General features: G+C 44.4%; 1 protein-coding gene across 1 annotated transcript in view; it reads right to left on the bottom strand.

The window, feature by feature from the left end:
• The window catches only part of LOC115321914 (trafficking kinesin-binding protein milt), a 58,650-nt gene that overhangs the window by 32,401 nt on the left and 2,934 nt on the right, over nt 1-23,315 (bottom strand). Inside the window, exons 2-8 of the mRNA XM_029982203.4 lie at nt 16,793-16,891; nt 10,709-10,810; nt 8,421-8,742; nt 5,802-5,880; nt 3,226-3,304; nt 2,977-3,107; nt 51-307 (exon numbers count right to left, since the gene is read on the bottom strand). Coding sequence (XP_029838063.2) covers nt 51-307; nt 2,977-3,107; nt 3,226-3,304; nt 5,802-5,880; nt 8,421-8,716 — 842 coding nt within the window. The 5' untranslated portion in view covers nt 8,717-8,742; nt 10,709-10,810; nt 16,793-16,891. The remainder of the gene's footprint in view (nt 1-50; nt 308-2,976; nt 3,108-3,225; nt 3,305-5,801; nt 5,881-8,420; nt 8,743-10,708; nt 10,811-16,792; nt 16,892-23,315) is intronic.

Here is a 23,315-nt window from a genome sequence, read left to right as displayed (position 1 = left end):
TGTGTTTGAAACGAGCTGCTTTAACCGACACGCGAGAAGAAGGGCCCCACCTGCGCTCCTCCTGGGAGGTGTATCCGTCGCTGTCCCCCCTGGCCATGGAGTCCCTCAGCTCGTGGGCCAGGGACGGGACCGTGCAGGGCGGCGCTGAGGAGGCCGCCTGCGTCCGCAGCTGCGCCTGCAGCTCCGCAAAGGCCTCCCGTAGGTCGAGGTAGCGCACCCGCGCCTCATGCAGCTCGGAGGACAGCTGCTCCTGCAGCCCCTTGCTCAGCGACAGCTGCCCCCGCAGCTCCTCCGCCTCCACACGCAGCTGCAATGCCACCCAGGACAACGGTGTGAGGTACTCCTTAGGCGAGGACGCGCGGTACGACAAACACTGCAAGGCAATCAACTAGATAAAGTCCTATTGGAACGCGCCCGTCGGCCAACGACGCCGTTTGCACCGCCCAGACGGCTTAATTGAGAAAAAAAGAAACATAACAACAAGGTGTCTCGGTGTTATGGCACCCGCCATACGCACGCATTCTCCACTCCGAGCGCCTGCTCAGACGCTTTGGCACGGCTTAAAAACGGTGCCAGAGATCCCTCTGTTTCAAAATGTATCTGAAATTGCTCTTGCTGCCATTGATGCAGAAAAATAGGGTCAATGGCGACGATGTGTCCAGGCAACACGCGAAGAAGTACAGTTGTAAACTCATTACAACAGACCTTGAGAGAGATAAAGATTTTGGTCTATCGTGACAGGAGTATGCAGAATGCAGATACTTTTACTGCAGACTTTGAGGTGAATTATGACTGGAGTCTATCCTTACCAGTGAGACATGAAATCTGAATGATTATTAGAAAAGAGCCAGTTTATTGGAACTTCTAAACTTTGAAAGGTAGTGATTTTTTATTGAGCTGTCCCGATAATCGTCATCACTGCGTGCTTTGGGTAGGGTTTGTACGAGCCTCGCTAGGTGCCGAGCGTGACAGCGGCGATTCGCAAAATGGATGCCACCACTACCGAACCAAAGGCGCGCACGTCCAGAATGCTGACCGCCGTCGGAGAGTGTGCCGTAATGGAATAACGAACTACTACCAAACTCCCGCTATATAGTCCATTATATCCACATTATGTTATAACACAATTTAATAAGTGAAGACGACACAAGGGCACAGATAGGAAGACCAACCGAACTTCCCAAACTTGTATGTTATAACCAAATGTCTGCCGTAACCAGATTTGTTGCAGCGAGGTTGTACCGTAGTACTGTTACGCACTTGCGTCGGCAGCGGTCTCAAAGCAGCACCAAGTTACGACACGGGAGCCAGTGCGTCGTGCCACCTGATGTCGCGATCCTGGCAGTTAGTAGTAAAGTTTCGGTAAAAAATGACGAGCGAACGATAGCGTTGCGGCGTCACGACTTCTGGCTGCCAAAGCTTCCGTGGACCGTCGAGCTAGAGAGCAACCGACAGCAGATCAAGCGTCTGCCCCATACACCTTAGGGCCGGTTCACACATTTATGCTTGACTGCGATCGAGCGTGTCACACTCTCTTCCAAGCTCCTAAGACGAGGGGACGCACCGCAGGTCGGTGAACCACGTGGGCACATGGCACCACCTGTTGGTCAGCCCTGGAACTGCACATTACTAGACCGAAGGTTTTCGCCTATCTATGCAAATCTATGCACTATCTATGAGAACTAGTGAGTTATGACACTGTTAAGAAGTACTTCGAGCCCACAGCAAAAGGAAGATGCGCAAGAAATTAGAAACTAAACTCTAATTGGAAGTGCTCCGGGGCTGCGTGAGGGCTGCCCGACGGCCGACACCGGTAAGGTCTGTAGACGTAAGTGGCTGCAAGAGACCGTCACGAGGCATCTGGTCGCAGCCAAACACAAACGTGCGAACCGGCCCTTAACCCTCTGCTGCCCAGCCACTGTCAGGGTCGTGGCAGATGACGGCGTGACAAAAGTGTGACAACAATGGGTACGCATCTAGGAACTATAGTCACCAACGAGGCGAAAGTGACTGGTCGCGTCTTTCGAATGCCCGGCCTCCGGCATGCGCTCGTTGCTTTTCGCCACGCTTTTGTGTGCACGCGCGCAGGTGCACGAGTCGCTGAAGCACGGTCAAAGGTGGAAAGGTTGCGCTGGAGGCGGGACAACTGAAGCTCCTCTCTGTTGTTCTCACCTTGTTAGTGACTATAGAAACAAGGACACGGTGAACGCACTGGTCGGAGATGCGTTCCCAGAGTCCAATTTTGGTGACCGTGAGAGCGAGATCTAGTCTGCCTCTCGCGGAGTGAGCGAGAAACGCGGTCCATCTGCCCCAAAGTATCGTATGCACACGGAAATGAAGTGAGAGCATGCTGTACACCATCTGCTAACAGATCAGAAAGACAGTCGATCGTCCGACGCAAACCAAGCGCCGCGGCGAGGCGAGGCGAGATAGGACACGGGCCAAAATCGTGATTGTCTGCTATTTCACGTTGTAAGCCATTGACAACCCGCACTTTGCTCACAAACCTCGAGTCATTCCATTGCCGTACACGAGCCGACATTGACTGGTGGGTGAAGGAGCACTAAGGACAAGCGCATCAAACGCTGCGAGACCTTTCTTGCTACAGTGCAATCCACTTATAACGATAATGAGAAAACCCGAAAATTCAAACTTTAGGTATAACCATTTATCGCTGTACATGGGCTAGAAACTGATCGTTTCTAGTCTAGAAGCTCTAAAAACAAATTGTTATAAGCGGTACATCACTATAGTATGTAGTGTTGTTATTAGTGGATTGCACTGTACTTGCACGTCGGCGAGATGTTTTTGCCAAATTTTTGCTCAATCGTGAACTCGCAAAAGGGTAAACAATCACTCACTGATCGATCGCACGCAAGCCTCAGCGCTGTATCCAGTCGGCAGCCCAAGAGCGCTCTCGCTCTCGCCTCGACCGAAACTGGACCCCGCTCCCCTTTAGTGGAAGGGCCCGCTCACCATGTGCGTGTAGCGCTGCAGTTCTGCCAACTGGGCCGACAGAGAGGCAATCTCCTGCTGCTGACGCAGGTTAGCCTCGGTCCTCCGCGACAGTTCCTCTTGCAAGCTGCTCGACTCCCGGGACGCGTCCGCTGCACCCGCCAAGCGAGACACACGCACCTTCAGGGTACGCACTTTACGCTCAGCCTCTGCCGGGACCGAGGCAAATGGGTGCAAAAGCGCCTTTAGACAGGAAACGCCGTCACTCACACAGCTGTCGTATGCAGTCCTTGATGAGCTGCATCTCTTTCTTCTCCTCCGTTTCCAGGCTGCTCAGCTGGCTCTGCGACTGAACGGGGAAACGAGTCAGCTGACACTTCCACGCAGAAGACCTGGCTCCTCGGAACTGCAAGGGGTCGCTGGGTTTTGCTTACTAAAACGGGTTTTGAGGAAAGCAAAAATCAAAGGGGGACCTTTTTTTCCAATGGCAATCCCTGACCAAAAGTCTGACATGAAAACTGCCTCTGGCAATACGATATCCATACAGTACGGAAAATTAAAGTCAGCAGGGCACTTCATTTTCTGCGTCAGCTCTTCCTTTTGAGAATACTCCTGCCATGTTCGCCTGGCTAGAAGCCTGCACCAACTGCTATTCTCTACTGCACGCTCGTTATAAGTACAATTCAATGTTTCCAAGTTTTTTTTCTTTTTTTTTCTTGAATTTGTGGTTGGAGGGGGGGGGGGGGGGGAAGCATCTCTATGGAGTTTACCTTTCTCCACATTTGATGTGTATTTTCTGTGTCGAACAAAAGTTTAGCCTTTATATCAGCTCTTATTCAAGAAAACCAAACATGGCCATAAGATTCCCCGACCCCCCAAAACCAAAATACTTGGAGAATGTCCCAGCACCGATAAAAAAAGAAAGTGTGACGAGCGGTGTGGTTTCCGAAGAAAACGGCAGCCTCATGGGCTGTGTTCTGGCTGAAACAAAATAGGACTGTAGGTGATCATTTCTTTCCTCGAAATTTCTCTTATTCAAGAACAGCTACCATTGGGTTTCTCGCTCTTCCCCTATTTTGATAAAACTGGCTCGAGGGTTCATTTTTGAAGTTTACCGGCATGTACTGAAAGCATGGAACCTTAGTTGACGAGGCAACATACCTCTTCATCCAAGCTCTAGACTGTCTTGTAAGCACACTGCCTCCTGTGCTCGGCTACCGCGAACAGTTGGGACATGTTCCTATTTCTAAGGACCCGAGGGTATAAAATTTTAGAAAGAAAAGTTTAGAGGCCCTGGTTTTTAGAGCGCAGCTCTTAGGCCCCCGTTTCCGGCTTGAGTGGCGGTGCCGTCAGCGTAACCGTGCGGTGCATTATCAGTAAATTTAGCGGAAAACTTTCCCCGCTAAATTTAGCGAAAACATTTCCCCGCTAAATATAGTGGAAAAAATTTTGCGCTAAGGTTAGCAGAAACATTTTTCCGCTAAATTTAGCGGAAAAACTTCCCCGCTAAACTTAACGGAAAAAATTCCCACTAAATATAGCGGAAAAAATTCCCCGCTAAATTTAGTGAAAAAATTTCCCCGCTAAATTTAGAAAAAAAATTTCCCCGCTAAATTTAGCGGAAAAAATTCCCCGCTAAATTTAGCGGAAAAAATTTCTCACTATACTTAGCGGAAAAAATTCCCCGCTAAATTTGGTGGAAAAATTTCCCCGCTAAATTTAGCAAAAAAATTTTCCCGCTAAATTTAGCGGAAAACATTTCCTTTTAAATTTAGCAAAAAAATTTCCCCCCTAAATTTAGCGGAAAAAATTCCACGCTAAATTTAGCGGAAAAAATTTCTCACTATACTTAGCGAAAAAAATTTCCCCCTATATTTAGCAAAAAAATTCCCTGCTAAATTTAGCGGAAAAATTTCCCCGCTGGAAAATTCCCCCGCTAAATTTAGCGTAAAAATGTCCCCTAAATGGGAGGAGAGGAGGGGCATAGCCTCCTCTCCGTACCTTCCCCTCCTCCTCCTCCTCAAGAGCTGCGCTCTAATTCGGCGTTACAGGAGATTGTAAACGTCTTTCATCTTCTTTTCTTATTAATGCGACACCATTAACTGTCCCATGGATTAAGCCGACATCATCAGCCGTGCCAAACGGCAGATAAATTCCCGAAGCAGCGATCTGAGGCATCCCATCTTTGAAATCACATAGAAAGTTACGCAAAATGGCAGTGATACGAAGCCACCACGCGTCAGTTTCAATTAGCGCCTCTCCATGGCGCTGCATGTCCGTGAGGCAGCGGCTCCACGGTCAAGGTCAGCGTGGCAAAGACAGCACACCCGCTCGACCGTCGACGCAAGTATGCCGCAGATGAAATAAGAGAGCCGAGGAACGGCATGCATGCTTTCGCATTCACAACTCATAAGAAGAGCTTAGGTGTACTTCGAGCCTTTTTCTGCTTCAGGTTGTCAAAAAAAAAAAAAACGAGGCAAAACAATGTGCTTGACGAGTAATGATGTCTCTGAAATATTATGACATGCAGCAGATGAAACGGCAACTACCAAACCCATTTCAGCTTTCATAACTATAAAATAAAACAACAGAGAAACCAAAACCATGAAGGAATAATTTGGTCATAAAACGAGGACACTTCACATTCGGCGACAACCATTTCCTGCCACATTGCCGAGGCTAGTGCGCTTCCTCCGTGCTCCGAGGCTTTGCGCCAGCGTGTGCGAACAAGACATTGTCAAAGCTACGCTAGCCTTAACAAAGGCTACATTAGCCTTGACAACTCAGCACAAAATGGTTTATGCCGAGCACAGTTCCACTCAACCATGCGTCCCGGCATCTCTCACCTCTGCCTTGAGCTGGCTGTTCTCCTGCTCCAGCTGATGGATCTTGCGGTTCAGGACACAATAGGCGTCGGCTTCCTCACTGCACACACACATACCGTAGCTTCAGTCGCGGCACAGAGGGCCGAGCCGGTGTGGTGCCCCTACGATGTGGCTCCATTTATTAGAACCCAAATTTTAATCCGTCGATCAATCAACCACTATGCAAATGCACGAGGAGGAACTGTTAATTTTCGAGCAAGGCCTGCCATGCCATTTTGTCAGTTAATTTATGACAAGTTGTGTGACAAACAGACCGAACGATGGAGAGGGCCGGTTGCGAGTGGCTCGCACCGTGTGGGACGATTGCCGTAGCCTTAAGCCGTCGCTCGAAGCGTGGTGCCATGAGACAGCGCGTGCACTTTATAGAAAATAAATAAATGTTTATCTCTGTGTCTACTGACATCAGAAGGCAGGCTTCTGGAATGTTGAGGTGTGGAAGCTTGAGCAGCTCGCTGCGTGCAGGCATCAGTTTTTTCAACTTACTTTATGACAAAATAGGTTCGCATATGCTGTCGTGGACGAGCAGCTCCAACAGTGACTGGGTATTTATTGATCCAAATCTAACACCAAGTCTAACAATACAAAAAGCGTCCGACTCTGCAGCGGGAGCAGAAAGTGCTCTTGGACAAAAAAGAAGTCGAAGCTCGAAAAACAGCTGCAAATGCCATGACTAAAGGTCGAAGGCTGTCGCTGACTGAAATCCGGGATGTACGGGAGAAATAAAGTTATACACGCAGACACTGAACCCGTGAAAACATTATTTTCTCTTTTTAAGTGGATGGATTGGACATGCATGTCACAAAATCAACTTTTTCCAGGGGTACTCAAATTGTTCCCCATCGGCTTCACTCAGAAATGGTGTCATGCCAACCCCTTGCAGATAAGAAAGCCTCAGTGACGAATCATCCCGCAATATTAAAAAAAGTCAAAGTAGCACGCAGATTGGACACGGGTACTCTACAGATTTCTAGTTGGCGGAATCAAACTCCGGCCAAGGTGTCTGCACTCCAAAGAAGGCTTATAGCGGAGACGTATTGGACTTAGCGTGAAACGGAACATAGGTCAAACACGTCGAGAGGAGAGAGCGGCCGCCACTGACCCAGGCCAGTAAAGACGGGAGCAGAAAGCGGCAAATCATGAGCACCGACATGGGAGAGAAAGAACGGGAAAGAGAGTGACAGAAGAGCGGAGAAAGAGAGCAGATGATAGCTTAGGTGTGCTCATCTTTGTTTCTTGTATATTAAAAGGCAACTCCACTCAATTCCGAAAATTTTGGTACAATGAGTGATTTCACATTAATAGCGCTAATAAAAGACACTACACCATTTGCTTTGCAAAAAGTTAGATATACAATGTGAAATCTTATTTTAAACATGCGCAGAAATCATAACAAAAACTTTGGCTCCATTTGGCAACATTGGCCTTGGGCAGCCAAAACCCGGCTGTCACGTGGTACGCCAGGCGCACGTGTCATCTGCACCACACTCTTCACCACGTTTTGGTGTCAACGACATTTGACGACGTCTGCACAACTGCGGCATCAGTCTGCGCACCTAGGTGAACAAAACTTTAAAAAACAATATTCACAAAGGGTGAAACAACAATGGCGATTCTGACGTGGAAGACGGTAACGGCGGGACGGCTCCCAAAAAGCACGCTGCGCTGGCGCGTTATGTCAATCACGTGGACACCACTGAGCACCATGAGGAAACAATGCTGATGTCACCCATTATGCTTGCCCGGAGAGGTAAAAACAAACAAAAAGGGGCAATGATGATGACGTTTAGCTCAATGTTGGCTATGCCAATGCCATAGCCTTGACTGCGCTGTTGGTTGCACCTCTATTCGCCTGTTAAGAGTCAGCCAATTTCAGCAACTTGGCACGTTGCTTAGTTTGCCGGACAGTTTAGGAAACATTTAGACAGGACTAGGAGGTAATATTGTCACGGGTGGTGACCAATAAATAAGAGGAAATAAACAGGAAGAAATAAACATTTAATGTGGCGAACTTGTGCCAAAAAATAAAAGGGGTACAAAAGATAATAACAGAGCGTCGCGGGCGTCGAAGTCGGCGTGACAGCAGAGTCGAACGCTGGGACGAGACTGACTCCGGCTTGCCCGCGGAGCCGCTTTTGTACACACGTTGGCTTCTGGAGCATTCGACGTAGAAGGTTCGACGCCTAGAACATTCTGACCTCGAATCATCTAGACGGTTCTCGATTTCACCAGAACATCACATTACAGTATCAACAAAAATGCATAGCCGCGGCCAGGAATCGAACCTTGGCCCTTCGCGTGGGAGGCAGGCGCGATAACCGTTAGGCTACGGCCGCGCTGCCTACTTGGCGCGCGGCAATATTTGACGCGTGATCTTCCTAGGTGATACTGAAGAGGACTGCATTGTTTGTACAAGAACAAAGATGAAGCGGAGTTGCCCTTTAAAGCGTCGCCAGCGATCTGGGCCCACGGGACTGCCGACATCCCATCTATGCCCCTCTGTTCCGAAGCGCCCGCAATGCACGGGACCATTTCTTGTAGAATCTAGAGGACAAGAATGTCGTACGAACTCCGTGCACCGACCTCTGCGGGTGTCCTGCTCCCGCTCCATCCCGGCCGCCTCCCTCCTCGTCTGCCCAGCAATCCTCGTGCTGGGCGTACGCCTGGAGCAGGGCGGCCTTGGTGGCCAGCTGGTGGCGCAGGTGGGTGAGGGCGTCCTGTGCCTGTGCCAGGTCCCCCTCCAGGGCCTCCACCCGCTCGCACAGCTGGCCCTTCTCTGCCAGCAGGCCCTGGCCAATGTGGGCCGCCAGCTCCAGGTCGCGCTCCTTCTCCTCCAGCAGACGCGTCAGGGCCTCCGGATCGCTGTATGTCCGCGTCATCTGGCTCAGACGCTCTCCGGACACCACTGCAAAGGACATGGGGACGAGGGGGCCCCAGCATCAGTCTGGGGATAGCCATGTTCCAGCGGTCGTCGGTTGCAGATCAATTATATTCTAGCCTTCAACCGTGCTTCAGAGGCTAACAGCTGAAGGTCAACAGATGAAGGTCAACCATGATTTGAAGATCAGCAGTTGAAGGTCAACCATGATTTGAAAATCAAAAGGCCAACCACACTTTAACCTTCACCCTACTTTGAAGGTCAACAGTTGAAGGTCTGCCATACTTCAATTGTCAACCATATAAGACGAAGAGGCGAAGACCAACCATTTCAATATGCCTTCAACTATACTTTGAACAGTGAGAGTCAAAGGTCAACCATACTTCAAAGAACAACAGCTGAGGGTCAGCCATAATTTAAGCATCAACCATATTTTGAAGGCCAACAGTTGAAGAAAGTTGACCCTATTTCAAAGATCAACAGTTCAAAATCAACCCTGCTTTGAAGGTCAAGAGTCAGGTGCCAGTCGTTTTAACCTTCAACCCTACTTTGAAGTTTAAAGTCATAAGTCAATAGAGATGCGATTGGTTTGAGTCATTTTGGAACAACTTTTAAAGCAGTCATAAGTCCATTATGGAGCAGAAAAAATTGAAAATGTAATTTAATTATGCGTATCTATGGCATCTTATGTGTAGAGATTTATAAAGGTGCAAAGTAAACATATAAGCTATATGCCTTAAAAAATTCAGCTGAACTCATTACCATTATTCCTAAGCTTTAATCGCACTGCCGAAGTTCTTTCTGCTTCAATTTAAACTTGATTGACTGCATCCACGAATGGTTGGAAGATTTTATAGAGTTAATAACTAAACATAAAGAGTAAATTAATAGTACAACCCAGTAACAGCTAATCAATGTTATTTATCAATAAGTAAGTTCTAAATATCTGCCCCTAAATCTTAAAGGTAAAAAAAATAAAGCATGATTAATGATGCACGGAACATGTGAGGATATTGCGGTCTATCATACAGTCTAGTCATAGTTTTAGTTTGCCAATTTTATTGCAAGCTAGATGTTGTCACATTAGCATTCACCAAGTTCTGTTTTTTCTAGTGAAATTTTTCTTCACATACTTGATGTGCGGTCGTGCACCAATCCACCCAAACAGACCAGTGCACTTAAAGGAGCTCAATAAACCACCCGAACAGGCCACGAACAAGGAAAAACTTCAGGCAACTTCCAAGCACAGATTTCAGGCAACTTCCAAGTTCGATATCAAGATAAAATCAAACCGCACGTTATTCTAAACAATAACCGAAAGTTCTGAAAATTCGCACAAACATACCATAGCAATCCGGCAGTGTAGCGAAACATTGACTAATAGTTTTTGTGTATGTGAAGTGAAATGACTGAGCTTTTGGTGTAATGTTGGTGCAAATTTCTCACATTTTGGTGAAATGTAGCAGGACATAGCAGGGCAAGCACTAAGGAGCAGTTTGGCACAAATGGCACAGCAATCACATCACTGAGTGGACCGTACTTCAACTTTCAACCATATGTGGAAGATCAACAACTAAATACTTTCATTGCTTTAACGCCACCCCCACTGCCAAGGTCAACAGATGGGGGTCGATGTAATCACTAGAGCAGTGGTTCTCAAATGGGGCTTGCACACCCTCTGAGGTTCACAAAGACGTATTTTAGAATCCACAAAGCCATTACACCAAAAGCTCAAAAGTTAAGCAATAAAACTTTTTTCTGTCATACATGGGAAGAATGTCAGTTATGCGCGATGTCTCTTCTCTACAGGATAATAAAACGAGGCTACCTTACATTAGCGATTAGTTGCATCCATTTTCTCTACCATCACCACAATCCCCCAATGCGCTCCCAGATGGGGCCCCAGACCACTTCCAGCAGAGCATGGAAGTCACATGGGACTCCGAACAATGCAGTGCCGACTCCTCGCGCTCCCGAAACGGTTTCCACTCACCGAAGTAGTTAAGGGTCTCCTGAATGAGCTCTGGCGACAGGTCCAACGTCTCGGGATTAGGCAGGCACGGCACCCGGATGCACCAATCCTCGTTGTCGTAGCCTGCAAGGGGACAAGCACATCTTATTTCCAATGTTTTAATCCCCACGTTTAATCGCCGTCGGAACGCTCGGCGACAGTTTCGTAGCCACAATGAAAACAATTGGTAGTTTATTAGGCCTTTCTTAAAGGCCCTTGCTCACATCCGCCTAAAACCGCAGTTGGTCGCACATATTACACTTCGCACCGAGCGGATTGTTCGGGGACTGCAGCTTGAACTGCCAGCCGGCCACTGTGTAATGGCAACTGGCTTCCTGACGCTACTCTCGTTTGACAGTCGCGTCCCCTACCCCTCCCTTTTCACCTTGCTTTGCCTGCAACTGTTGCTCCTGCGTTGCTTTCGTGGTACACACAACCCTCAAGCAAGCGCCTTCGTAGTATGCACAGTCTGCTTTGCTGCTGCCGAACGCAAACTCAGAGAAGTCACTGCTCTAATAGCAGTCACCAATAGCAAGCTCCGCATGCAAGTGGCAACTGTATGCTTTATCGGGGCTACATCCCACGCTCCGACACAAAAGTGCTAGAGCTGGTCCTCTAGGTGCTATGCGCGTGCAGGGGGTTTATATTTAAGCTTAACAGATTTGTTTAAAAAAAAGCAGAGAAAGCTACACTAATGGAGTTTGTGCAGGTGAGATATACGGCCAGGGGGACACAATATAGGGGGCTAATCGTAACGATCACACTGGCAAACTAAGTAAATTATGTTAACATTTTAATTATTGAAAATAAACATATAGCTCTAATTAGTAACTTGCTGAGTGTCATCAAATCCACTAAATGAGTCAATGCTAGAAAGATTTGGAGCACGTGGGAAGCATGGTGGAATGCGGAAGTTTCCACATGTGCAGCAGGAGCGAGGCTACTGGTGCGATAATCTGCCTGTGCAGTTTTAGCGCTTCTTTATCATCCGCATTTATTCACTTCAGCCTTGTACCTGTTGCACGATTGGTAACATTAGCACTCCACCGTGCTTTCCATACCCGCTCGAAGTCTTTCTAATATTGACTGATTCAGTGGCTTTCGATGACGCTCAACAAGTTTCTAATTTATTTTCAATATTTAAAACAATAATTAACATATTTTAGTTAATTAGATGACAGAATGTTAAGCCCCCTGTACTATGTCCCCCTGGCACTCACCAGCACAAACTGCATCAGTGCAGTTTGTGCAAACTGTACAAATGGCCTTGAAAAGCGCGGTTATTTTGAATATTGGTTTTGGCGGCATTTTCAATTGCCAATTTCACAATAACTATTCTGAATTTCGCTATACTAAATAGCATGCCGGAAAGAGTAAAGGCCGGTGATTTAAAAAGTACAGTTAGCTGGGGTAGCTCAAAAAATTGCCAGAGGCATTTGCAAAGTTCCAGTTTGTTAGAACATTTTGCTTCACAGATGGAAGACGATAGCCAGGAAATGCAAGTACGACCATGGCACAAGTCTCAACCTTCTCCGATTTCATTTATTCATTCCTTAAAAGCCCTTTTGCAAGGGAATTATATGCAAAAGCAGTGTTTTGTTGGTGTTCTACCAAAGTTCAAAAAAGAGGAGATTGGCCATATATTACTTACCCTTTCTAGTTAGTTGCCAAGTTTTCACAACATTGGTGTAGTGATTCAACATTATTGTTCTGAGGATCCCTTACTTTTGACTTTGTTTCGAAGCAAGAGTCCCCAGCCTATCAATGCAGTCAGCGTAGCGCAAGTCGGTACAGGTTCGAAACCAGAAAAAGGTCAAAAGACAAACAGACAATGCAAACAGAGTGCAATGTGTGTTTTCCTCTTATTCATTCACACATGTTTGTTTTTTTGGTTTTTTTTCTTCTTATTTCCAGAAGTTACAGACAAGCGAGGCAAACATAGAAAGAAAAAAGCCAAACAAACAAGGAATATTCGAAGGCCGCTACTAACCCCTTTTTACCTTTGTTGTTGCAGCTGCCCCGTTCCTGCCTTCTCGACTAATAAAATATGCAGGACATGCCGGGCTTGCAAAACAAAGTGAACGAGTCGCATGCATGCTCGCAGGAAAAAGTAAACAATGGTATCAGCTCTGGTGGAGGTTATTTCACTCTCTCTCTCTCCCAGACACAAACAGACACAAACAAAAGCTCAGTTATGTTTACTGTGAAAGATGTACCAGGTACAACAAGCACCTGAATTACACCCCGATTGCTTCGTGCTCAACTCACCATGAAATTTAGTATACTGTAGTAGAGGTTTCCAACATGACCACAAACTTGATCCTCTCACGAACATATTCAGGCCTCAAATCGGGGTCGTAATGGATTAAAATTAGGGCCCTGCAAACTTGGGTATATTGTTATTCTGGTTTTGCTCAGCCCTTTTCAAGCAGACTCTCATTATCCAAAGCGGATAAAAAGTTTTAAAAATAACAGAAAAGACAAGTTTTGAAATAACTAAAGTAGCAACTTTTCATCAGTACTGGTTGTGAAAACCACAAAGACAACTGGCTGAATGACAAAAAGACCTATTGTACCGAGGAGCTTCACTTATGCTTAAAGAGGCATCCATAAACCAGAGAGGGGCTCAGACTTACTGGCGAGTGTCCATCTCCAAAAAAAGACCAGACCTCCGTGAGGTGCATTCTGCCACGTTCGAACACAGCAAACCGACCGCTGTTCCGAGTGGTGGTGCAATACCTCCTTTTATCTACTTTTCTTACTCTCTCTGCCCTTTTCAGAATTTCGCTCATGATTACGTAGAGTTTTTACGGCAGCTTTAGAGACAATTTTTGAGACGTCCGAAGTTCTGGAAACCTTTAGAGATAGATGATGAAAAAAAAAAAATTTCATTTCATTTTATTCAGCTCAAGGGCATCCAGAGGATGCGTTATGCTACGGAGGATGCATATGTGACTGAAGGAGGATATGTTCGTGACAGGGAATTCCCAACAAATAATACAGACACCTTATCGGTAAAGAGTAAAAAAGACTAAAAGAAACACAAACAAGGAACACCAGATAGCAGAAGTGACAAGAGGTGATAACAGAATACAAAAAGCAATACATCATTGAGGCAACACAACAATGATGCAGTGAAACACAAGTTTGAGGGAGGTGGATTTCCATTTTTAATGCAGAGACACTCGCTTCAGGTGAGTAGTGATTGCATATGAATCAAGATGCTTTGTTCTAAACAGATTATAGCTAATCTTGATGTGGGTTCCAAACGGTGCTTGCATACTGCAATGTGGGGAGGACCATTGCTCTGCAAGCGAGCAGTGTTGTTTCAAGGGGGGGGCAAAATATAAAGTTTGTCTTAGAAGACCAGGTGCTTTCAGTGCACATACTATTTGTGTCTGTTCTATGTGTCCATGATAATGTGTCCGTGAAATTAATATCATATGTGTTCCAGTTGTTGCGACAGTAATGAGTAGTTCGTAAGTGTTCTAGTGGAGTATTTAGCTACTGAAATTTGTTTGAATTTGTAAGCATTAGCGTTCATCTGCCGCAGGGAGCGCCAGGAAGATATTGTATCTAGATTGCCTCGGAGAATATTGTAATCATTGTGCATTGTGATTTTTCTGTCAATAATCCAATCGTCAGTGAAAGGTCTAACTGGATTTTATAGAAGAGAGCTAATTTACTATATCAATCAGAAATAGTAGAGGGCCTGAGGACACTGCCATGGGGGACACCAGAAGTAAAAGTAGTTGGAAGTGATACTGACTTATTTGCCTTCACTGCCTGCTTTCTGTCTTAAAAAAACATTAGGATATCCAATTTAAAACTGATGGGTCAATCTGTAGTCTCAAAAGGCAAAGAGGGCAACGATGGGAAACGATGTCAAATGCTCTGGCAAAATCAATAAAGATGATATCAATCTAAGCTGTAAGACAAATCTTTTTTTTTTTTTTTACTGAAAAAATTTGCATCACTGTGAGGAATTATTGCAGGAAGTGGGTTATGTAACATATATACATATATGTATATATATATTTTTAAGGAACGTAAGTAATAGAAAGATGCCCTATATTTCTGTAACAAATTCTCTAAGAAATTTAAATAGTTCCCTACTGCATAAATGACCGTCCTTTTCTAAATCCATGTTGGTTAGCGAAAAGGTTGCAACCGTCTAGATGGGGTATATGATATGGATATAGAAAACATGCTCCACGAGTTTGCATGACAAACTGGTGAGCGAAATGGGGCAATAAGTTGTAGGAATGGAATGGTCTCCCGTTTTGAAAAGAGGTATTACATGGGGAAAGAGTCAATGGAGCAGGCCCAAGCTGGAGTTCAGAAAGAGTTGAATTTATTAAAATTATCTTGTGTGGAATGCCTCAAAATTTAAAGGAATTTGGCACAAATTCCATTGTCACCAGGTGCACTCCTCCCAGGCAAGTTTTCTATTGCTTTGAAGTATGCCACTTGGATTAAATAAGATGTGTTGCATAGGCCAGAAAACAGTTTAAAGCATTTTGTTGAGCTAATAATCAGTTCCTCGATAAATACTAGGCTTGAAAAAAAAATATGTTTAGCAAATTAGCAGCATCAATATAACTTTGCTTTTTAAGCTGCCAATATAAAAATGTAGGGTGGCTTGTTTAATTTGGGGTTCACAATTTTCCAAAATTCCTGAGGATTTGAAGTAAGCATGTGAGGTAATGTCACAGAAAAAAAATAAGTAGTTTTTAGTGCTCTTTAGGTCTTTCTTGCAAATGTTTAGAAAGCTATTTATAAAATAGCCAATTAGTCAACCTGCCTGTCCGTTTGGCTTTTGCAAACAACTCTGTTTTGTTGTTTAGTTAGCGTTCTAATGGGTTCGTAAGCCACGGCGATAAATCCTAGGTTGATACTGCGAATCTCGGGAAGAAAGTGGCAAGCAATTCATTTAAATGTTTCCATGATAGGGCAATTTGCATTAACGGAACGATCTACGTAGGCTTCTGCAAATTCTCGTTCAAATCAAGACTTAGCTGCAATTAAACCTGAAGTATTGCTGGTGCGTAACCTTGTAATCTTTTTGGAGAGTCGTGGGGCAAATTATGTTTTAATGCACGCACCTCAAATCTCTCTAAAAGTTACTTATTAAGTGGTCTTCGATGGGGGCGTGCAAATACTGCTTTGAACGGAATGGCGCAGCATCATTCCTAGCTTCAACACTGCAAAGGGGGCCAGTGAGTTGCGAGTCTCCATGCGGAGAGCAAGTTCGTCTGCCTCTTCTTCAGGGGTCGTAATGAACTCAGAATGCCAAGCTTTGATTGGTTCTGACTGCAGGATACTGGGTAGACCTCAAGGCAGCTTGCTTCGAGGTCTACCCACTATCCTGCAGTCAGAGTCAATCAGAGCATGGCATCATTCTGACGTCACCGCAACCCCTGTGCAAGAAGCAGACGATTCGCTCTCCCATAGCACTGTGACGGCTACGATGATGCAGCGCTATTTGATTCAGGCCAATGTTTGCACACCCCTAGTTTTCAATGGCACCCAGGAAATCTGTAACTAAAACCATACCCTCATTTCAATAACTAAAAAGTTAAGTATTGAAAAACAGTTAATTGCTAAATCGTTCCAAGCATTATTTAACTCACAACTTAATTATCCCAAGCATTTTCACCTTTCCAAACGGGCCCTCTAGCAGAGACAATTATGGCACGTCGAGTGTTACCATGACGTGACACGGTGACGCCGTCGTGCCATGCGACGTCATGATGTCACTTGACTTGATGTCGACTGACATCATGGTGTCATGTGACACCTTATCGCCGGTGTCACGTGACAGTATGACGTCATGTGATGTGACGTCAGAATGACGTGTCATGGTGTAAACCAACGTCAGCGTCACGTGACATCATGTATGTGTGCACGAAGGTCACCAAAACGTCATGTCACGTGACACTATGACATTGAGTTTCATAGAGGCTACATGCGAGGACACAAAGGTGCGAAGAGTAGGGTCTTATATATGATGCATATTTAAGAGGGGTGCCAGGTCGCACGAAAGGGACTGTCGGGGCCACTTGCCTGAGAACTCGGTGAGGGTGTCGGCACGCAGGCGGTAGCGGGGCAGCTGCTCCTCCAGCAGGCTCACCAGTTCCACCTCTTCCCCGCCACAGCTCAGCTCTGCGAGAGGAAGGAGTATGTCACACCGCTTGCATGATGTGTTCGCATGCTTTGTGCGAGTGTGCATTTTAGGCTGAAAATCCATGCTTCTTTAATATGTGTGGGATCGGCACGTACCGACTGCCATTACAGAGCTTCGGCTACATACTCCAAGACGGTTAAATGGACAAGAATACTTACAGATGTGGGCAGGAAACATTCTTCTTTCCAGTTTATACGACGACTCTAATACCAATTGTAAATAAAGTTCCTATGATTGTCTCTTTCCAGCAGAGACAGATATGAACCATTCCAGCCAGGATAAATACTAAATCTTAAATTTTTTGCTTATAAACCTACAAGCTCGCTTCTAGGAGAGCCACATCCGCCCAACGTTACCGTGATGTAGTCGGTTCACATCCACAAGATTCCTATCCTGTTTCGTACAAAGAATGCAACAGCGCTCCATCGAGGCAATAACTGAGCATTGAAAGAGCCTGCTATTAACCACCTAATAATATAGCAAACCTTCTCTTTCACTGATTTACGTGGCAATTCAAATTCACTTCCCATAAAAATTCCTGCCTTGTCTTTTTGTTGTTGTTGTTGTTGTGATTTAATTTTTTTTGGCATTGATTGATAATTATCAAGTCTAGCAAATTATTATTTTGAAATTCCCCGACTTTTCCAGGTTTTCCCTGACCATTTGAGGTGAAATTCCCTGACCACTGTAGAGGCAGCTAAAGGACACATGCAAAGGAAAAAAACATTTTTTTTAGACAGCTTAAATGGAAAAAAGATGTCATAAAACAATTTTACAACGAAGAAAAAAAAATTTTAGAGCTATATTTACGGCACTATACGAATTTGTAGTTGGCGCTCGCGGGAGCCACCGCCAGTCACGTGGTAGGCCCGCGCGCCGCCGCACGTTGAGCGTTGTGCGAACGCCGCTTCAACGCGTTTCTAAACGCCGCCGTCGCCGCCGCCGCACAAGTTGGTCTGCTTCGGAGCGCCGCCGCCGTCGTCTGACCGGCGCACAGGTCTATCACGTCTGCTTGCGCTTTTTCAGGAGTTTCCTTTGGGCTCTAAAAGTTACTTATTCATCTTAGTTTTTTGTTATACCTCAAACAAAGATGAATAAGTTACTTTTAAAGGCCCTAGGAAGCTTCCGAAAGAGCGCAAGCACCACGTGACAACTATGGGCCCATCAAGGGCCACTTTTCCGCGGCGCCCGCCGGCGCGAACTACAAATTCGTATAGCGCCGTAAATATAGTTCTAAAAATTTTTTTTTCTTGGTTGTGAAATTTTTTATGATATCCTTTTTCCATCTAAGCTGTTTAAAAAAAATGTTCTTTTCCTTTGCATGTGTCCTTTAAATATATATAAGACCATTACAATACAAGGCCATGAGCATTGAGCACTGTGAGCACCATTTTGCACGGGCTTAATTCAAGTTGCATATTCCGAAATATTCGGGTTCATCCAGTCCAGATTAAACGAGCACTTTCTTGCCGCCGACATCGTCAGTGAAGAGGCCTCTTCTGGAAACACAATGAAAACACGACGCTCAACCACGTACGTCAATTACCGAATCGCAGCATGGCGCATGGCCGCCAGATGCACACTTTCAGATATTTTCGGCTTAATGCTTGGACTGGATTGGGGCCTGCAGCTTTCCCATTTGTTACTAAATCTAGTAGCTCTAACTGGATCAAGCCTAGTGTCATGCCCTCAATCCAATTCAATTCAGAGCTTGGAGTGGATTTGTTGGCTGTTCTCTTTGCATCGGGTAGCACACTCTACATAGGGTGAGCAGAGACCGCGCTCCTTTCTAAGTAGTACTTATTGCCTATATTTCTGCCCCCAAGTCTTCAAGTCTTTGCTCAGGGCACTCAATGGCGTTTCCGACTCATTTTCCCGGACTGGGCTCGCTTTTTGACAATATCCCTGACAATTTCCTGATTTTTCCCGGTAAACAATATTTCCCTGACAATTTCCGGTTTTCCCAGTCGCTAGACACCCTGATGATGCATAATCTTTATATCCTCTCATACTTAAGAGCATTCCAAGTTTTGGAGACTTCGTTCCAATTTCTTTTTTATTGCAGCTCGCTATCAAACAAGCTCAAATTACGGTAAATTTACTTCTTTTCGAAAGTCGACGGCGAACCTGTTCAAAGATGACCAAGTTAGCTATGAATGTAACTTGTAGTGCCATCTACCGACAAGCACAGCGAGCACGCACTGTTGTCTGCTAGCTGCGCCTATCAGGAGGTGGCACCACAAATTACATTCACTGCTAATTCAATCATTTGTGAGCACGTCTGCCATTGACTTCGGCAAGTTTGTTGGTTTAATTTTTCAGAGGAAAAGAACTGTGCCTCGAAATTTCAAAAGAAAAAATTGACCACTTCAATGGACGTTCGTGAAAGTTTGACCTTTCTATGCGCAGGCACTGATATTCATAACTCGTCTTACAGCATAAGATTTACTCTGCAAACCCTATTTATCGATAAAACATTTCTTAAACAAATCAAGGTGCTCATACAAAAGTCACCAAAGAAGCATTTTCTTTTTTATTAATCAGCAGCTAAGGGGTTATTAAATTAGTTATTCAAATCCATAGTTCGTGCCAAATTACATTATGCTCCTGCAATCTGCAATTCTGGTCAGACTACACATAGACATGTTTACCCTGGAGTCACTTCAAAAATTCAGCGCTCGTTTTACACTTTCCAGGTACCTTTGTATGGCCAGCCTCCAGTGTATTGTCCGGGAACACTAACTTCTCACGATAAATGCTCTTGTCTACTCTATGTTTTTCTTTTTTCTATAAAAAAAAAAAAAAAAGAAAGACATTTACAATTCTTTGTAATGCGAAATTAGAGTGAAGCTCCTGAGGAGGAGGAAAAGAGGGTACGGAGGGGAGGGTATGCCCCTCCTCCCTCTCCTTCACTCCCATTTAGCCAGAAATTTTCGCTAAATTCAGCAAAAATTTTTCCGCTAAATTTATAGGGAAAATTTTCCGGCTAAATTTGGTAGGAAAATTTAGCGAAAACTTTCCCGCTAAATTTAGATGAAAATGCAGCGAAAATTTCCCAGCTACTTTTAGAGGGTTAAGTTTCCCTGCTAAATTTAGCGGAAAATTGACATCACGTGGACCTCAACACCAATTCAGTTTCCCCGCTAAATTTAGCAGGGAAACTGTGACATCCCCTAATGCAATGCTTGGATATGTTGATGGCAATGGCGATGCCACTGAACCCAGAAACGTGCGCTCTAAAACACACTAGCCTCACCCCAAGAAGAAAACCTTTCCCTCTTACATTTCTTCAAGATGGCATTCGTCACTGACGAGCCTCGGCCTACCGCAATTCCTTCATTTCTAGAACACTGGCAGAGTGGAACCACCTACGTGCATACCATGATTAAATTATATAAAACAGCTGTTACTAATTATTTTTGTGATAGTGTCCAATCACTATGGTCCACATCCGGTGTTTGTACGCACTTAGTGCTTAATCCGAACGTAAATTATCATACACGGCACATTTTGACAAATCCCTGCTGCATTAGTTCACAAAGAAGCTTGTATCATACGTAAATCAACATTAACATACTCGGTTACTCGTGAGATCCATCAAGTTTCATCACAGTGAACGATCTAGAGAAAAAACAAATCCTCATACAGTCCGCATCAGGCAAATTTTCAACTTTTAAACATATATAGTTTGCAGAGTATCGTCCGGAAATGACGGTAGCTACTATCTATGTCTGTTGAGTTTGGTTACCTGTACACCTCTGTAATGTCAGCTGGGCCCTAAGGGTACTGTAGAAAATAAATAAATAAACGAGGCTTACAGAAACGCAGCGGCAATGCAAGCATCGAGAAAACTTTAGAGAGCCCCTCAAGCGGGCCTGGCTCTTCTTTTAACTTTACACCGGAGATAGCAAGACGACTCACTCACTTCTCGCGATAAAATGTTTCCAGCTTCTGAGCTTTGAATTTCCTCGCATTGTCATTGGTGAGGCCATGCACCTTGTGTGCTTCCTTCTGTCCTGATGCGCGTTAATTGTTCTTTCCCAAATAATATCCTGCCGTGTAACCTCCCTACTGCAATGCCAACCTCCAAGTAATATCCTCAATGTGATCTTTCATAAATGTACCGGAAAGCCTTTGATAGCAGCCATTTTATAGAAAACTGAGCTAGACGTGCCTGCAGTGTACAGATATTAGAAATTCAATAATTTAGGGGGTGTCTGCTATTAAATTTTATAACACTTTTATTGTTCAAAGTATTTGGGTTCTTTCAATATTAAAACAGAAGCCTCTAAAAGTATATTAAGAATCTTTTATTGGTGCTCTACTCTCAGTTACACCCATCTCGTTTATGAGAAGCAAAAACGAGATGGGTGGCTTTCTAGTTTTCACGACGCAATTTGTTAGGACCAAGGTAATCGTACCGATGCTTTTTTTCATTTTCTTTTTTTTACGGGAAGCTAATTCTTTAGGAAATTGAAGACGTACCCTAACCCAACAAAAATCACATTCAACCATCTGACCATAAATTTCAGAAGTGACGTAGGGAAACAAGATTAAAAAGTACAGACGTACCGTAATGTCCACCCCCGCTTTTACAAAATTGCTTTTACTGAAGAAAAAAAAAATAAAAGTGGCTTATTTTTAGAAACTTTATGAGCTGCACACAAGTTTCGACAACAACAGCATCTGTATTTCGACAACGGACTTAAGTTAACGAAGTTCTACTTTTGTAATTCAAATAATATGATGCTCATGAAATGGTCAAGGGCAACTGACGTAGGCACAGGTAGACGGGAAACGAGGTATGAGCATTTTGTCAGATATCTACTTGGGCTGCACACTGAACATTTGCCCACCCCCTCCCTCTACAGCATTTGGCCTCTGGGAAAAGTGAATGACTGTCAAACCTGTTTCTATTGAACGTGTGAAAAAGCAGGTAGCAGTTTGACATATGTATACTTCTCGGTACATTGGAAGGGAAAAGAAGACAGAGAAAAACCCACAAGACGCCATTACGACATCCATACTCTGAGCTTGTTCCAATCTACTGTAAACTACCTATTTTGCGCGGACTCAATATTTCTTTATTTAGGTCAAAGCTAGAGTTTTGGAAGAATTCACGGGTTCTAATTTTCGCGACGTGGTGGGATCTCAATATAAATTCCAATGTGTTTACATTTTACAGAAATTGTTTGCGGAACCTATTTTTTGCCAATTGCAGGCGATTCGCGAAATTCGGAAAAATTAGGTTTTTGCGAAAATTAAGTTGTTTACAGTATTTCGACACACGTGTTCCCAATCGCGTGCTTCTCTATAGTATGACAAGGGTAAACAGAAAAAAGACTCCAACCTGCTTTTCTCAAGGAAGCTCGATTACTGCGAAGCTTCCTCGAGTCACTTTTCCTTAATTTTATTTCTTGCTCGGCAAGCCCAGACGTCATTAAAGGAAACAAAAAGTAGAAAGAGAGCTCTCGTGTCTAACAAAAAAATTTAAAAAAAGGTTTTTTTTGGTGTGTGTGTGTTTTTTTTTTTGTCACCAAGACAGGAAAAGGAAACCTGGTAGAGAGCGTGCGTCGGAAGTTATGCAATAGTACTTCAAATCTTGTGCACTTTGTTCCTTCAATAAATTTATCTTGTAGGTTATGGTCTAGTTATTTTTTTCATTAAAAAACACAAATATCATTTACTTTACTTTTGATGCGTCATCTTTGCTCCGGAGCAAGTACTGAATTGGGATATTAGATACAATGCTCCTTCGACACTTTGAAAAGAAGCAACAGCCACAGCAGGGGCCGAGAGATATTGCATCCTCACATAATTGAGCGTGCCTACGAGCAAGGTTCGGCATTTCTGGAACCCATTTTTTTTTTCTTTTTTACGAAAATTGGGGATGCTTTTTTTAGTTTATTTTACCACAAGTTCCGGGCTTTTCAGAGCTTTTATTCCTCGTCGTGCCCAAAATTTGTATTTTTTCATACACTTAGAATCACTGGCCTAGGCGGAAAACGGCAGTTTGCAAATTTAGAAAAACAGTCTTTCTATTGACAGTGCAACAACGGCAGAGCCTTTTGCGACATAAATTATTTTCCATAAATAGTAGTCTTTTGAGCTATCCAAACTGAACATATTATTGGAGTGTCCAGGATTTACCCTTTCCAGCAGGCTATTCATTATCTCTGCATTCAAAATAGCCATTGAGAAAAAGACAACCGGAAGCATAATGCCAAAACCAACATCCAAACTCACCGCGCTCTCCAGAGGTGCAACGTCAAGCGTTGTATGGCTTACAAGAGTAAAAAAATGCAATATTTTATACGTTATTTTTTTTGTTTTTTTCATCTTGCTGGCACGAGCTTTCTCGGCTTCATTTCACACCATGATACTCTCTTGTGACCCGTCGGG

This window comes from Ixodes scapularis, unplaced genomic scaffold (genome assembly GCF_016920785.2).
Source record: "Ixodes scapularis isolate PalLabHiFi unplaced genomic scaffold, ASM1692078v2 PGA_scaffold2__306_contigs__length_199485367, whole genome shotgun sequence".
In the NCBI taxonomy this organism is placed as follows: Eukaryota; Metazoa; Arthropoda; class Arachnida; order Ixodida; family Ixodidae; genus Ixodes; species Ixodes scapularis.
This window is presented reverse-complemented; position numbering and strand designations above follow the sequence as displayed.